A 15,472-nucleotide genomic window follows, 5' to 3' on the forward strand; every position below is an offset into this window, starting at 1 on the left:
TAGCCTGGCCCAGCTTTCTTCCTGGGTTCCAAATCAAGTGCCCGTCCACAGCCAGCGGGGCCTTGAGCCAGGGCTCATTAAGTCTCTCCCCTCCCCCAAGGCCACATCCCATCAGTCTCCTCTCTTAACGTCCCCTCCCCACAACGTACTCCCTCTTCCCAGACTTGGTTCTGATTCCTGGTTCTACGGCTTACTAGCTCAGTAGCTTGGCATTCATGACACCCTTGCTCAGCCTTAGTTTCTGGGCAGATAGATAATAATGCCCACCACAGGGGTTATTTGGAAGATGCAGTGCAGGACCCAGCAAGGGGTCAACCCCCATCCCCCAGACTCCCCATAATCACCACATCAATGCCCTATAACCAATTAAGACAACCCCCAACTTGACTGATTTTTATAGAACCTGTACTCTATATTATACATTTTACAACAGCAATGCCCCAAATTCTCTTTAGTCACTCAAGTTGCGTCTTGGCTAAATCACCCTGACAAGGAAGGGGCCTAGCTACAGCACAGGGGAGCCTTTTAGCTACACTGCCGTCTTCATTGTACCACATGATTGGGGAGTTACTGGAACATCTGATTGCAATTCATCCTTGCTTTATAAAAATAAGTAGAAAGAGAAAAAATGGAAGTGTCATTATCAATGATCACTATTGGTTTCATAAACAATACCATGGAGCCGATGGAAGCAGAGAGGTGAAGGTTATGGGGTGACCTTCAACCTAGCAGAGAGGGGAAGTTCAAGAAAATAAATGAAACAACAGAAGTGCAGCATGACGTCATTCAGCCACACTTAAACAGTGAGGCACGATTAGGGTTTTCCTCCCATTCTCTGGGAATTTAAGATCCTCATAATTGTACGTTTAATGCTTGATGTAATGTAGAAAAAAATCAGGAACTGCATATAAGCCAATCCTCTAATGATGCTCTCTTGTTTTCCAAATAGACTTTGATATTTCACATGAAATAGAAGAATGTTTATCCTAAATATTCCAGACTTGACTCACTCAGAGTTATCAGCGTTTCCAGAGTTCGTGTATCTCAACTCTAAAACAACACAAGGATTAGAACAGAGATGTTATTGGTGCCAGAGCACATTGAAGCCCAGGGTCCAAACAACAGGGTGTGTACCTGGAGGCTGCTGTGTCATTACCCGCTTCCTGCTGCACCATCCACACCGCCAGGGCCCCAGGACACAGGCCACAGGGCCAGCCCATGACGTCGTCCCCTGGTTATGCACAGCCCGGTGTGTATCTCGGATCACAGCACTGCTGCATTTGGACCTCTGGGCAGACAGTCTCTGTAGCCCAAGCAGACTCCCTCTCTTGTCCGCTCAGGTCCTGCCTGCTGCCCTTGGTCAGGCAGCCTTCCCAGGTTCCACAACCAAGCAGCGCCAACCCTGTGACCAGAGCCCAGGTCTCTGCACTCCTGGCTCAGACTCAGCTCAGCGCCACCACCCTGGGTGTCCATCACACTCCCACAGAACCTAAAGGGTATTCCAGGTGTGCAAATGTCCCCCAGATGTGTCTCTTCCAGGAAAAAGGAGAAGGCTTGATAAGCCACTTGTGATTCATTCATGTATCAGTTTCCTGTTGCTGCTCTCGCCAATTACCACATTCTTAGAGGTTTAAAGCAACACCAATGTATTATCTTACAGTTCTGGAGGTAAGGGGTCCACAATGGGTTTGACAGGCTACCATCAAAATTATCAGCGGAACTGTGTTCCTTGAGGCCCTAGGAAAATAATCCATTTCCTTCTCTTTTCCAGCTCCTAGAGGCTGCCTGCACTCCATGGCTCATGGCTCCTTCCAGCAATGGCATCACTATGACCTCTGCTTCCATCAACATATCTCCTCTCTGACCCTCTTGCCTCCCTCTTATAAGGATGCTTGTGATTAATGGGACCCACCTGGATAACCTGGGATCCTCTCAAGATCCTGTACTTAATCACATCTGCAAAGTCCCTTTTACCTAGGAAGGTAACACATTCCCAGGTTCCGGGGATTAGGATGTGGACCATAGTTCAGCCGACAGGAGTTTGGCAAACAGTTCTGGCGACCTACTGCGTGCTGGGGGCTGGTGGGACAAAAATGCAGGCACGCCTCTAGGGACCTACTCAGGGCTGGGCGGCAGGAAGTCCAGGGGAGGTGGCTGTGAATTCCCCCAAGGCGGGGTATAGGGAGGCTGCCGTAGGTGCAGCCACGGTCATTCTCTGCAGAAGGAGCCATGCAGACAAAGGTACAGGGACGAGAAAGGAGTGGTTTGTGGGATAAACAGGATGATTTCCGGGTGCAGCTGGTTGATGCCAGAAAGGGCAGAAGTGAGGGTGCCCAGAACACACAGCAGGGTTTCTGCCTGAGGGCAAAGAGGAGTCTTGGTAGAGGAGGGACTTGGCGAGGGAGAGACCGGATCTCAGGGCTGAAGTGGGACCCGGGAAGCCGGAAGCAGGAAAACAGTGGTCCTAGCAACTGACAAGGAGAATGTTCGCAAAAGCAGGCAAGAAAGGAAAGGTGTAGGTGAGAGAGGCGCTTGAGGACGCGGGAGGTGAGGGAGGGGCCGGCGGAGGACCCCATCCGAGGGCTAACTTATTTCACCACCAAACTGTCGGGCCATCTCTGTGCCCTCTCCCCACCTCGCCCCAGTTCGCAGCGAGAAGGCCACGGAACGCTGCTGCTTTTTAAGTATGTCATACCGTAGAAGATTAAAAATAGTTGAAAAGGGATATAAATATTGCAAAGGCTCCTGCCTACTTGGAGGGCCCCCCAGGAGGGGGAAGCAGGAGTGGGGCATGACGTCATCGGATCCCCAGTGTCTTCCAGTTAGACCCCCCAGTTCTGCAGGAGGTGGTTGACACCAGAATGACTCCAGGGATTCTGCAAAATTCCCCAAATCCTCCCTGGCTTTTCGTGGTCCTCGGAGCTTTGGACCATCACCTCCAAGAAGCAGTGGATCCCGGTGCTCAGGAAGGTCAAGGGGAATGCAGCTGCATGGGTCCTCTGGGACCCACTCCCCTGCACTGGCACCCCCAACCCTGGCTGCAATCTCACCAGAGAGGCCCCTCCCAAACCCCTACCATACTCCCCTACCCCCTGGTTCCACACTGCCTGCCTTTGGGATTACAGATTTTTCCAGGCCACCACCCTTAAGGCTGGACCATGCCTCCCCTCCCCCCATATTCCTGGCAGCACACACCTTGGCATCCTCAGTCCTAAAATGCTCATCTTAGCCTCATGATGCCCGTGTCCTCTGGGTACTAGGGACTCCCAGAGTGTCCCATCCATCCCTTCATCCCAGCTCCCAGCATTTCCGGGAGGACTCAATAACTATTATTTGAACAAATGGCCAGCCTTCCAGTGGGGAAGTCCATTTCTAAAGCGGGTGCAGAACCCACTGCAGGCATGCATCAGCCCTCTGCAAAGAAGGCTGGGCTGTTACACATGCAGCAGCCATTCACAAACATCTCCTACGTGTCAGGTGCCCCGAGTCTGGGTCTAGAATACAAGGTCCCTGCCACCCCACAGGAAGCTCTCTGGATTCCCACATTCCAAATGGGCCAGAGAGTAAATATTTTTGGTTTTGTGGATCTCCTCTGTCACAACTACTCAATTGCCATTGTAAGTGCAAAAAGCAGCCCTGGATAATATGCAATCAAATGGGCATGGCTGTGTTCCAATAAAACTTTATTCCCCAAAACAGGTAGCCGGTTGGATCTAGCCTTCAGACCGTAGTTCACCAATCCCTGCTCTGATAGGAAAAAAAAATTAATGAAAGCAAAGCAGACAGACTAGTGAGGGGAAAGAACTGTGAAAGACTCTTTAAAGCCACACTTGTGATGTTTGATGCCGCCGCTAATTCCTTCTGTGGCTGACACAATCCACCACTGTTTTTAAAAATAAGAGGTGCAGGGAGGGGGTGGGGGAAATAAGAAAAGGTTGCTATGGGAACCGGGAGTTTACTTTTAATGGTTCAACCACTAAAAAGAGAATTACTTTCTTTTTCTCTCTTCCCCTCTGAAGCGGAGCAGGCGTGACCTCTGGCTTGTGGGGCAGGACTTTGCCAGTGCCTCAGCTGTTCCAGGCAAAAATTAAATGCCACAGTGCTCCCCGGGTCCGAGAGGGCGGTTAATGTAATCTTGGCATCTTGGGCAAAGGGCTGTTTCCCCAGAGCACTGGATCTGCTCAGAAGCCTCACCTCACCCCGCGGGACTGCTCTGATGGAGTCAAGGTCAACCACGACCGTGGCCACTAACGAGGGATTCAGGGAGAAACCTCTTCCGGGGTCTGCCCTCTGGATGGACAGCTTCCCTCTCACGGCTGACAAACCCTTTCGGCGACGGGCTTCTGTTTTACCTGGTCTCGAACGTTCCTCAGTACAAATGTGCATGTGCAGGACGTGCCCCCCTCCGCCCAGTTTGCCAGGACCATGGGCAGGTCCCTAAACCTCCCTGAGGGCACCTTCAACTCTGCCCAGCTAGTTCAGAGTAGGTGTCCCAGGCCTTTCCTGGGCTCTTCATAGAAACACATAATTCATCAGCCAAGCATAAACCAAGAAGGTACATCATTTACCCACATGTACTTTAACAACAGAGCTCATGAACTGCGACCCTTTCTACACGGAACCCGTGGTGGGAGTGAGTCTCCTGCACCTGGCAGTGAGAAGAATTCAGGAATGCAGCCAGCTGTGCTCAGCGGTGCCCAGGGCTGCACAACGGCCACCCACCCACGTGTTCCAGGGGCTGGGAAGACGATGGCGTCACGGGGGCATCTCTGTCCAGGTCCCTCCCTCCTTACACCCCCTTCGGTGGGGGGGGGCATGTGAGCCCCTGAGAGTCCAGCTCTCTCCTTCTGCAGATGTGAAAACTGAGGCACAGGGAGGCGAAGAGATTTCCCAGGATCCCACAACAAGTGAGCAGCAAAGCCAGGACCCAGACCCAGGCCTTCAGCGGCCCTGTCCTGACTGTGTCTTCCCCAGCTGCTCAAATGCTCCACCTGGAAAGGCTGCTCGAGAGGAATCCACACCCGGAGGGAGGGATGCAGCCAGGGCTGGAACACAGCCCTTTGTGGGCAAAATCCAGAGTTAACTCAAAGCCAGTGACTTGACTCCAGCTGGGGGGCCGAAAGCAACGTCCTACATGATGACTCATCCTTTAGAACCAAGCACACAGCCCCAGGGCTGGGCCCTAACGGGCAGCAAGTTCTTGAAGGATGGTGAAACCTCTGATTTTGATCTTCTTTTTTTTTTTTTTTAACATCTTTATTGGAGTATAATTGCTTTACAGTGGTGTGTTAGTTTCTGCTTTATAACAAAGTGAATCAGTTAGACATATATCCCCATATCTCCTCCCTCTTGCGTCTCCCTCCCTCCCACCCTCCCTATCCCACCCCTCTAGGTGGTCACAAAGCACTGATCTGATCTCCCTGTGCTATGCGGCTGCTTCCCACTAGCTATCTATTTTACGTTTGGTGAGAAAACCATAATTCAAAAAGGGTCATGTACCAAAATGTTCATTGCAGCTCTATTTACAATAGCCAGGAGATGGAAACAAACTAAGTGTCCATCATCGGATGAATGGATAAAGAAGATGTGGCACATATATACAATGGAATATTACTCAGCCATAAAAAGAAACGAAATTGAGCTATTTGTAGTGAGGTGGATGGACCTAGAGTCTGTCATACAGAGTGAAGTAAGTCAGAAAGAGGAAGACGAATACCGTATTCTTTGGTTTTTATACAGAAACCTCCAGCAGCTTGCTGTGCCCTCCAAGAGCTGAGGGAGACAGAAGCAGGAAAGGTCCCCTCTCGGCTCCTTGGCTCCTGTGGGTCTTGGATAACTCTGACCAGGCGACATCCCTAATCCCATGGCTGTCTGCACAGGAGGTCTAGAGGCTTGGAGATAAGAACCTAAGGAATGGGAGGGGAGGGTACCGGGTGCGGGGAGTGGGAGGGGAGGCTGGTGTGGCATCTCGAACCAGACCCCAGAGGGCCTCACCCGTCAGGCAAAGGGGCCTGGACTTGACCCAGTAAACCAGTGCAGCCTGACCTTTCTTACATCCCGGCATTTGTGGACAACGATGCTGTCAGTCCTGGGGTGGACAGGAGCTGCCCTGGGCCCACAGGTTGGCCCTGGAGACCCGCTGAAGGCATTAGCAGGGACATGTGTTGGTGGTTGGGTGGTGGGTGGCTTGAAGGAGGTGACACAAGGCCCGGAGCCATCAAGAGGTCATTGCGGAGACTGGGCAGGAGTGAGGAGGGCCTGGGCCGGTGGAAGGAAAGGAGGAAGTGGGTAATAAGGCAAGCAAGGGCCCATCTTGAGCACGCAGGCACAGTCCCGCCCCTAAGCCTGCCTTCAGGAGATCCCAGCCACTTTCCTGCCTGCCGGGCTGTGCAGCACAGAACTCATGCAGTCAAGTTTCTGCTCTGCCCTCAAGGTCTGGTTCCAAGGCCCCCACTCTGAGAGGCCCTCCCAGCTCCCAGCCCTGAGGCTACCAGCTCCTTCACCCTTGCAGCCTTTGCCCGGGATTTACAGAGCCAGTGCGATGGGAAGTGCGCCTTAGTCTGACCCAGGTTCAAAGCCCAGCTCCACTTACAAGCCCACGACCCTGGGCAAGTCATTCTACCTCTCCACTTCTGACATAGCCTTAAAGGCTTGCAGAAGCATTAAAACACAGCAGTTTGCGCCGTGCCTGGCACACAGGCTGCTGGAAGTCGGGTTAACTATTACTACCTCTGTTTGGCAGTCAGTTCCAAGTGCCCTGAGTCACAGTTTCTGTTTGCTAACCCTGGGTGGTACTGCTTCCCAAGAAATTCTGACTGAGGGAGACACTAAGGCAGAGGGGAAGGGCTGCTGCTCAGGGAGCTCCAGCCGGCGGGGCTCAGCTGGCAGTGCTGGACACCCCTACCTAGCTGGCTGCCCCAGAGATGCAGTGGGAAAGCCTCACGTCTGCCCAGCCTAATCTAACTCCGCCCACCTCCAACTCTGGCCAAGTCGCTCCGGAACAATGAGGTCAAAGTTCACAGCATCAGACCCAACCGGCACCAGAGCAACAGGAGACGGTCCCGAACTGAACGGACGTGTGTGCTGCCAGAAGCAGAAAATTCCAACCCCGGTCTGGCCGGGTGCCGTGATGCCTTCATGCTCCTTCAAGGCAGGGACAAGAACCAACTCTGCATTCCCTGGTGTCTGCACGATGCTAGATGCTTGGCACATGTTTGCTAAACTCAGCAGAATAGGACTATGGATCGTTGGTGGGGGGCGGGTGGAGGCTCCCTACAGAAACGGGAGCATCTTCCAAACACTGGCCTGACACCTGCCTTGGACCAAGAGGCAGGGGACCCCGGAACTGGTGGAGCATTCAGCTGGACCCTCAGGCCAAGTCAAAGAGGGAGAGGGGGCAGCCAGGCAGCCTTGTCATCGGAAAGGCACCGGAGCCCCTGCTGCCCACAGCCCGGCTGAGAACTGAGGCACAGACCTGAAGGGCCGCCTCCAACCTCAGCTCTACCCCATGAGGCTCCAAGGAAGTGGGGGCCACCAGGTGGCAGCTGCCCACATCCTGCAATTCCACGTTCTCCCTTCTGAAAAGGTCAACAGCTGGGCCGCCCCCGTTTCCTTGCGAAGGACCCTGTGAGAGTGGCACAGGCAGCTTCGCCCAGATGGACATCCATGCTCCCTGCCAGGGAGTCCTTCATTTACAGACGCTTTTCTGAGCCATCGAAGTGAGCACATCAAGAGGACTTCACGTGCCCATGTGTCAGGTACAGAGAGTTGTCACAGCCCTCCTGGGAGAGGCCACACTTTCTGCCCTGCTCCCCCCGACCTGGGGGATGGTCTGGTGACATCACAGTCATATTTTGCATGGATTCCACAAGTCCACAGGGCCATAGACAAAAGCCTGATGGAGGCTGGGGATCCGCCTCAGTCCCTATGATGGCAGATTTGTGAAATTCCCCTGTACCCAGCGTCCCATCACCACGACAACTGCTTCTACCTGTGCTCACAAAAGAAGCACAGAGTTTGAAAAACAACCCTTCTGCCTGGACTCCTGACTACCACCCATGCCGAGTTCAGATGAACAAGGCCCCCGCCCATGGCCTATATGTCACCCAGACACGTCCAGGGCCGGCCAACACCCACCAGCTGGTTTAGGCAGACGTTCTAAGCATGGCGAGGGCCGCCTTCTGGACCCAGCCCTTTGGCTGGACTTCCTGAGCACCACAGAGACAAGGAGAGAAAATGGTTGTTTAGCATCCTTAAGAGACGGGGATGCCAAGGGAAAGATGGAGAGAGACAAGACAGATTCCTGGCCCACTGCCTCTCCCAGCCTCTCCTCAGCGACGCTGGGCAGCAACTCCACAGCGCCTGCCAGGACTGACAGCTCCATCCACTGAGGACAGCCCCCAGCTGCAAACAACCCAAACGCCCCTCACCGAAGAACAGATCAACAAACTGTGGTACATCCATATGATGGAAGAGTCCTCAGCGAAAACAAGGAACTATGGACAGCCTGGATCTAGGGCTGGGAGCGAGACTGACACAGAGGCTGGGCACTAGGGGCCGTGAGCAGGTAATGAAAGTGTTCCCCAACGGCATTGTCGGGATGTTTGCACAACCCTGCAGAGTTACTAAAAAGCATTGAATTATAAACTTAAAGCAGGTTGAATTTTACAATATGTAAAACTGCCTCAGTAGTTTTATAAAAACTCTCTTAAAAAAGGAACTACTGATACAAGCAAGAAAGTGGATGAATCGCACCAACATAATGTGGAGCAAAAACGGGCCGTTTCGCAGTGGTTGGGAGTCCGCCTGCCGATGCAGGGGACGCGGGTTCGTGCCCCGGTCCGGGAGGATCCCACATACCGCGGAGTGGCTGGGCCCGTGAGCCACGGCCGCTGAGCCTGCGCATCCGGAGCCTGTGCTCCGCAGTGGGAGAGGCCACAACAGTGAGAGGCCCGCGTACCGCAAAAAAAAAAAAAAAAAAGGCCATTTCAAAAGAGTATATATACTGTGCTATTCAATTTTATAAGAAGTTCTAGAGGCAAAACTACAGCAATAAAGATAAAAGTAGTAGCTGCTTTGTTGGAGGAGGGGAGTGGGAAGGGAGACAAAGCATCCATCCAGGGTGCTAGAAAACTTCTACATCTTGATCTAGGCAGTGGTTAAACAGGTGTATCCATACATAAAAATGTGTTAGGCTTGTACTTGAGATTAATGCATATTTTAGATACATGTACATAATCATTAATATACATAAAGTTAAAAGTTTATTTTTTTAAATGGCAAAGCCCATTGATGCTCAAATTGCAATTGGCAATTGCCTAAAAGTGAGGACAGTTCACTGGGAGCTGAGGGAGAGGAGCCCACTCAGTGAACTCCTACCCAACCCTCAAGACCCATTTCAAACTGTCCCCATTGAGTGAAGCCTTCTCTCACTGTTCCAGGTGTAACTAGCTGCTCATATTGTTGAACATCCCTTCACAAAAGTCGATCTCCTTTTTACCGAGAGTTGAGGAGTGCAGGAAGTTGTTGCACCAAGAATTGGTTCGTATGTGCTTAATAAACACCCACTGATTGCCTAAGACACAAACACACACACACAACCTGACAGCCCAAACCAGATGCCATCTCAGCAAAAGATACTAACACCCACCCCCAAAATAGGATGTCAGTTCTCAGGCAACAGGACCCAGACGTGAGGCTTAGCGAAAAAGATCATTTTCAGCATCTCCAGCTCAATCCTCCTTACTTTACACAAATCACTGAAGAAAAAATCAGGGGAGCCCAGAGCAAACTCAAGTTTCCAGTGTCCAGTGCACTAGGTTCCCCTCCTCCCCACGGCAGGTCACCTCTGCCTGCACTGTCCTTGCCCAACCTAGGGGTGGAGCAGGCCATGTGGGCTCCCAGGAAACATTTTGTCAGGTGTAATGTTTAAACTTGACTGCCTAGTCACCCCGCAAGACTGCACCCTGACCGCTAGGGCTCTCTGCCCTCCAGCAGTAAAGGCAGGGCACCTGCTTGGGATGAGAGGGGGGACCCACGGCCCCACCCCCTCTCTGTCGAGGCCTCCCAGCTCTCTCTGAGCCGCCCCCTGACCTTGCAATCTCTAGAAACCCAAGCCCGTAGAGGAAGCTGCTAAACTTCCCTGTCCAGGTCTGTGTGGGTGAAGAGAGGCGGAAGGTGGAACTCTGTCCAGTTCTGCAAAGTCCACATATGAAAAGAAAGAGGCTGGAAGTACACCTCCATGAAAAGCGGCTTTCTTCGTGTGTGGGGTGTGTGTGTGTGTGTGCATGGGTTATGGGGTGATAGTTGGTGACTTTTTTCCTTTAAATATGTTTGTGCTAAGTTTCCACAATGAACAAACTCCTCTGGAAGATAAATTCACGTCGTCTGTGGCGGGAGACCCCCCCGCCTCCACCAGCCCTTGTCAGACCTGCCGGCTCCCAAGCGTCTCTTTCACCTTGTCCCAAGGCAGACACAGGTCCCAGCGTCGCGCGCCGGCGGGCCGGCCTCTCGCCCTTACCCCCGCCTCCCACCCCTGGCAGGGTGACCCCCGGGCCGGGGGAGGGGCAGCTCCCCGAACAAAGAGGCCGCCTGATCCCACCGACCCGCGCCTCTGACCTCCTTCTCCCCCGTCCACCCCGAGGCGCCGCACCCCATTCAGTTCCCCTAGCCCCGGAGGTACTTAGGAACTGTGTGAACTCAGACACACACACACACACACACACACACACACACGCAATCTCACTTTCTCCTCCCCTCCCTGACCTGGGCCGCGCGCGCGCACACACACACGCACACACACGCACACACACGCACGAACACACACACACACACGCACGAACACACACACACACACACGCACGCACACACGCCATCTCACTTTCTCCTCCCCTCCCTGACCTGGACCGCCGCCCCCAAGGCCCAAGTACAAACTTCTCCAAACTCGCAGCCGCCGCTGGGGGGGGGGGGAATCGTGACGCCCCCGCCCCCCGCAAGCAAATGGGATGCTTCCCCCCGACACACACACACACACACACGTGTGCCTCCCCACCCCCTGGGCCACTGTTCATTTGGCCGGGGAGGCAATGCCGGGGTTTGGGGGAGGGTGTCTCGACCCCCTTCCCCTCCGTAAGTGACAGTACCGGGTCAGGACGGGGCAGGGGGCGGCGCCGGTCTGAGCTTCCTCGGTGGGGGGGGGGGGGAGCCGCTCCCGGGGCTCCCGGGCTCCCCCGCTCCGCGACCCTCTCTGGGAAGCTGGGCGCGTTACCTTGCAGGTTCTGGACTCGGATGTCGCTGATCTGTCCGATGAGCTCCTCGCGCTGGAACCAGTCCCATTCGTGCGCAGCCATGAAGCGCGGGCAGCAGGGCCGGGGCGCCGGGGCCGGGCGCGGGCGGCGGGCGCGGAGAGCCGGGCGGGCGGGCGTGCAAGAGGCACGCACCCGGCGAGGGCGCCGCGGAGCTGGAGGAGCGCGGGCGCGGGCGGGGCGCGGGCGGGGCGGGCGCGCGGACGAGCCGCCCCCGCCGCGGGCGGGCGGCGGGCAGCGGACGGGAGCGGGGCGCCTGGCTCGCGCTCACTCCCGCATCCGGGGGCGGGGGCCCCGGGGTGCGAGGGGGAGGGGCGGGGAGGGAGGCTGGACTCCGGCTGGTTTCTTTCTTCTTTTTTTTTTTTTCCGGGGTGTTTGTTGCTTGGATTGTTTGGTTGCAGACGGGTTGGTAATGAGGCGCGGGGTCCCGGCCCTCTGATTGTGATGTCTCAGTGGGCGGTGGGCCGGGTGACGCAACCCGGGGTGAGCCCTCGGGTCCCGGTACCCAGGGGGGCCCACTCCCTCCCACCCTTACTCCCAGCGCCTCCCCCACCCCAGCCGGGTCCCAGATAGGAACCTGACACCCACACTCTTCTACCCCAGGTCCTCTGCCCCCGCAAAATTGGGGGAGGCAGCCCCCTGCGGAGGGGGGTCCCCCAAGCCGTGCCCATCGCCCCAAGGACACCTACCGTCATCGGGAGGGGCTGGGTAGGGGGCCAGCGAGTGTGGAGATGATGTTGGGGGGTTCGCTCGTTTGTCTCCAGATTGGGGACTCGAGGAGAGAAAGACTTCTTTCCTGGGTCTGGATATTGGGAACCTTTTCCCAGGGGATCCAGTCCAGAGATGACCCCAGATTCTGGGGAGGAGGGAGAAGCAGCCGACACCCTGGGAGCTAGGGTACCCCATGGAGTCCAGGGCCCCTGAATCTCCAAGTGACCCTCTCTGGGGCTTTACTGAAAGTGAAAAATGAGTATGGGCCTTTCCGGTGGGGTGTGTGTGTGTTTCTTCACTGTTTCTTTTGAGTCTTGAGAGTTCCAGGATCTTATCTTATTTGGTGCTCACAACTCATACCTTAGGCAGAGTTCTTTATTGGTTTTTAAAACACGGAAAAAAGGAGACTTTGCAGTTCTGGAATTTGCCGACGGCTGAAGAATGAGCTAGGGACTTGAGGTCCCAGCCCCCAGCTCAGTACTCTGACCCTCTCCAGAAAACAAATACCGACACACACACGCAGAAAGAGAGAGGAGAGAATGGCTTATATATGAGATATTCCAGGAGAGAAAAAACGGGCAGGGCTCAGTGAGCATTTATATATATGGGCCGTGCTCATCGTTGCCGTATTTATGGTACTGAAGTACTAGAAACCCAGATAGCCTACTTCCTAATTAACAAGTAACTAGGGAGCCCCCGCTGATAGACAGACCCTGTGCCTTTGAGGCAGGGCCCTAAGCGGAAGATGTCTTACCTTAGGCAAATTCCTGGGAACAGCGGACTGCCAACAAAGAAACCAGACAACTGCAAACAGAAGTGAGTTCAAGAAAACAATCCTCTTGGGATAAGTCATTGGGATGGGGACCTTGGAGCTGAGCCTGAAGGATGAAGGGGACCATCACTGTGACAGGAGTTTGGGCAGGGGGTCCGTGGAGACACCCCCATGGCACAGCCAGGGACGTGGCTGCCCGCGGGCACTGCCTCTCCCGTGGGGGGGCGTTGATCCAGAGGGCGAACGGGAATCTGCTGTCAGGGTGCGGAGCTCTAGCTTGCTTTTTTCTTTCTCCTTGTTCTCCATTTGCCAAGTTTCCCGCCATGAGCACATATTTTTACAATCAGACAGAAAACCAATAAGTTCTCTTTTAACCTCTGGAGGCCCTTTGCAGGAGTTCCCAGCCTGCCCCAGCTCACCTCACCTGCGGGTCTGGGAGCACAGTGGAGGCCCCGTGTTGCCAATGGAGACCCACGGGTGTCCAAACACATGCCCCCAGGCTGAGGCTGGTGCTACCTTCTCCCTGATTTGATTTAAAAGTGCATGGTCATTTCACACTCCAGGGGGCAGGGTCTGCTTCTGTGTCTGCAGAGTAGGGTACTAGAAGCCAAACCTTACCTAATTGTGCCCCATCGGCTAGCCATCTCCTGTTTTTACACTTCAATTTATTTCGCATAATTGTTATGGGCTGAAGTTGGAAGGAAAGTCATTTTCTTTTCCAAGTAAAGAGCCAAGAGAATCAGCCTTCCTTGACATTAAGATCTCAGGGAATAGAAGGTTTTAAACAAGCGGCGTGGATGTTAGCTGCAGGGATGGGCCATTTTTCATCGTACAACGATGTTTGTTCCTGTGAATGAAATGCTGCATCTTTGGGGAACATGGCATAGGTGGCAACAACCCCCTGGCAGGGAGGGGCCACGGTCACCATGGATGGAGCACCAACTGTGTACCGGATGTTGGAGCACCAGCCCAAAGAACGTCTTTCTTTGCATCAAAATGGAAAGAATTTTAGGTGGTTTTTAAAGTGGGATGGGAGCCTGCGTCAGCCCTGAGCATGAGGCTGGCCTCTACAAGGTACTTGAATAGTCATTGAACCAATGTGTCAATATCACCCCTCTACCCTTCAGTGTCTTTGGACTCTGGTCCTCCCCAACTGGTCCCTGTGCCACCTCTTTGTCCGTCAATCCTGGTTTTACACTTTTTGATCAAGTACTGCAGGTCATGGCCACACCCGGTCACCTCCAGGCTTCTACTCAGTCCGCTGCCTCTGAAATGCCCTTTCCCTTTCCTGTTCCCTGCCCTTTACCTTTATCTGGATTACTCCGGTATAATATGTTTACTTGATGGTTACCGCCCTCCCATTAACTGTGAACTACTTGAGACCAAGAGCTGTGTCTCTTAATTTCTCTAGTTGAGCACTTAGCCCAGTGCCTGGCACAGAGACAGGTCTCAATATTGAGTGAATGGATGAATAAATGACTAATTATTGACCTGAACTCAGAAAGCCGGGACCAAATGACGAACAGTTGACCCCCTCCTCCATGTCCTGGGCCCAAGCAAACTTCTGGGGAGGCGATCAAAAAATGTTTGCATATTGGTAATGGGCAAAACCCATGCTGCCGGGCACCGGGCAAGTACCACACTGTGAAATGTCCCTTCCTTCCTCAGGCCTGGGCAGCCTCCCTCCCGGGTCTGGAGTTCTGGCTGGGAGAGAGGGCCGTGTGACTTGCAAGGGGGATTCGGTTATTTGCCCTCTTGCATGAATTAACAGTACTACTTTTCTTTTGCACTTTTATTTTGGAGAAGGAAAAGTAGTCTGCCTGCAGGCTTGGCTTCCCGGGAGTTTCCAGAAACAGATTTTCTAGAAATTGCCCAATTCTGCTAGAATCCTTGTCATGGTTTAAAACTGACTCCTGCCAAGGGAAAGGAAAAGAATTGCGGAGAATCCCTGGTCTGAACCTCAGAGATCATCAAACCCAACATCCCTGCCCACGTAAGGACTTTGCAACATCTGGCGCAGTGATCTTCCTGTCTCTGCAAGTGGAGACTGATGACTTCACGCAGATCATCTGGACAGATGGTTTACATCACCACACCCACAACCCCACTGGGAAAGAAGACAAACAACAAAGATAACCCTGGTGGACCCTCCCAACCACTTCCAGGGGAGGAGTGTGATGGGGACATCCTATAGTGGGAAGCTGTTTTCTCTGGTCACTGTCATGGCCCCGTTTGTGTGCACAGCCCTTTAGGGTTTGGACAGTCCTTTCTCAACCAGAGCGAATCTGGTCTTCACAGTGACCTCGTTAGGCCATCCAGGCAGGGATCATTTTTAGATGAGGCTTAAAACTGCTTAGTAACCTGTCCAAAATCAGAGTAAGGCTTAAAACTGCTTAGTAACCTGTCCAAAATCACAGAGTAAGGCTTAAAACTGCTTAGTAACCTGTCCAAAATCAGAGTAAGGCTTAAAACTGCTTAGTAACCTGTCCAAAATCACAGAGTAAGGCAAGACCAGACTTTGTCCTTAGCCGTCACTGCCCCAAACACCGTCATGTTTATATAACATTGTAAAAATCATAGCTCCGTTAAAGTCATAGCACTCATCAGCACAGGGAAACTGTTAGGAGTTTCATATTAAGTCCAGTTAAGAGGTTGTGATGCATCCTAGCTAGATAAACCAATAATC

The 15,472-nt window shown here is 53.5% G+C and overlaps 1 protein-coding gene across 2 annotated transcripts in view; it reads right to left on the reverse strand.

Annotated features, from left to right (window-relative positions):
- The window catches only part of CLMN (calmin), a 124,928-nt gene extending 113,573 nt beyond the window's left edge, over positions 1-11,355 (reverse strand). For both annotated transcript variants that reach the window (XM_081227569.1, XM_081227570.1), the window contains exon 1: positions 11,267-11,355. In XM_081227569.1, the coding sequence (XP_081083695.1) occupies positions 11,267-11,348 (82 nt within the window). In that variant the 5' untranslated portion in view covers positions 11,349-11,355. The remainder of the gene's footprint in view (positions 1-11,266) is intronic.
- Between the last annotated feature and the right edge of the window lie 4,117 nt (positions 11,356-15,472).

Source organism: Mesoplodon bidens (assembly GCF_964165515.1).
Source record: "Mesoplodon bidens genome assembly, chromosome: 3".
Lineage (NCBI taxonomy): Eukaryota > Metazoa > Chordata > Mammalia > Artiodactyla > Ziphiidae > Mesoplodon > Mesoplodon bidens.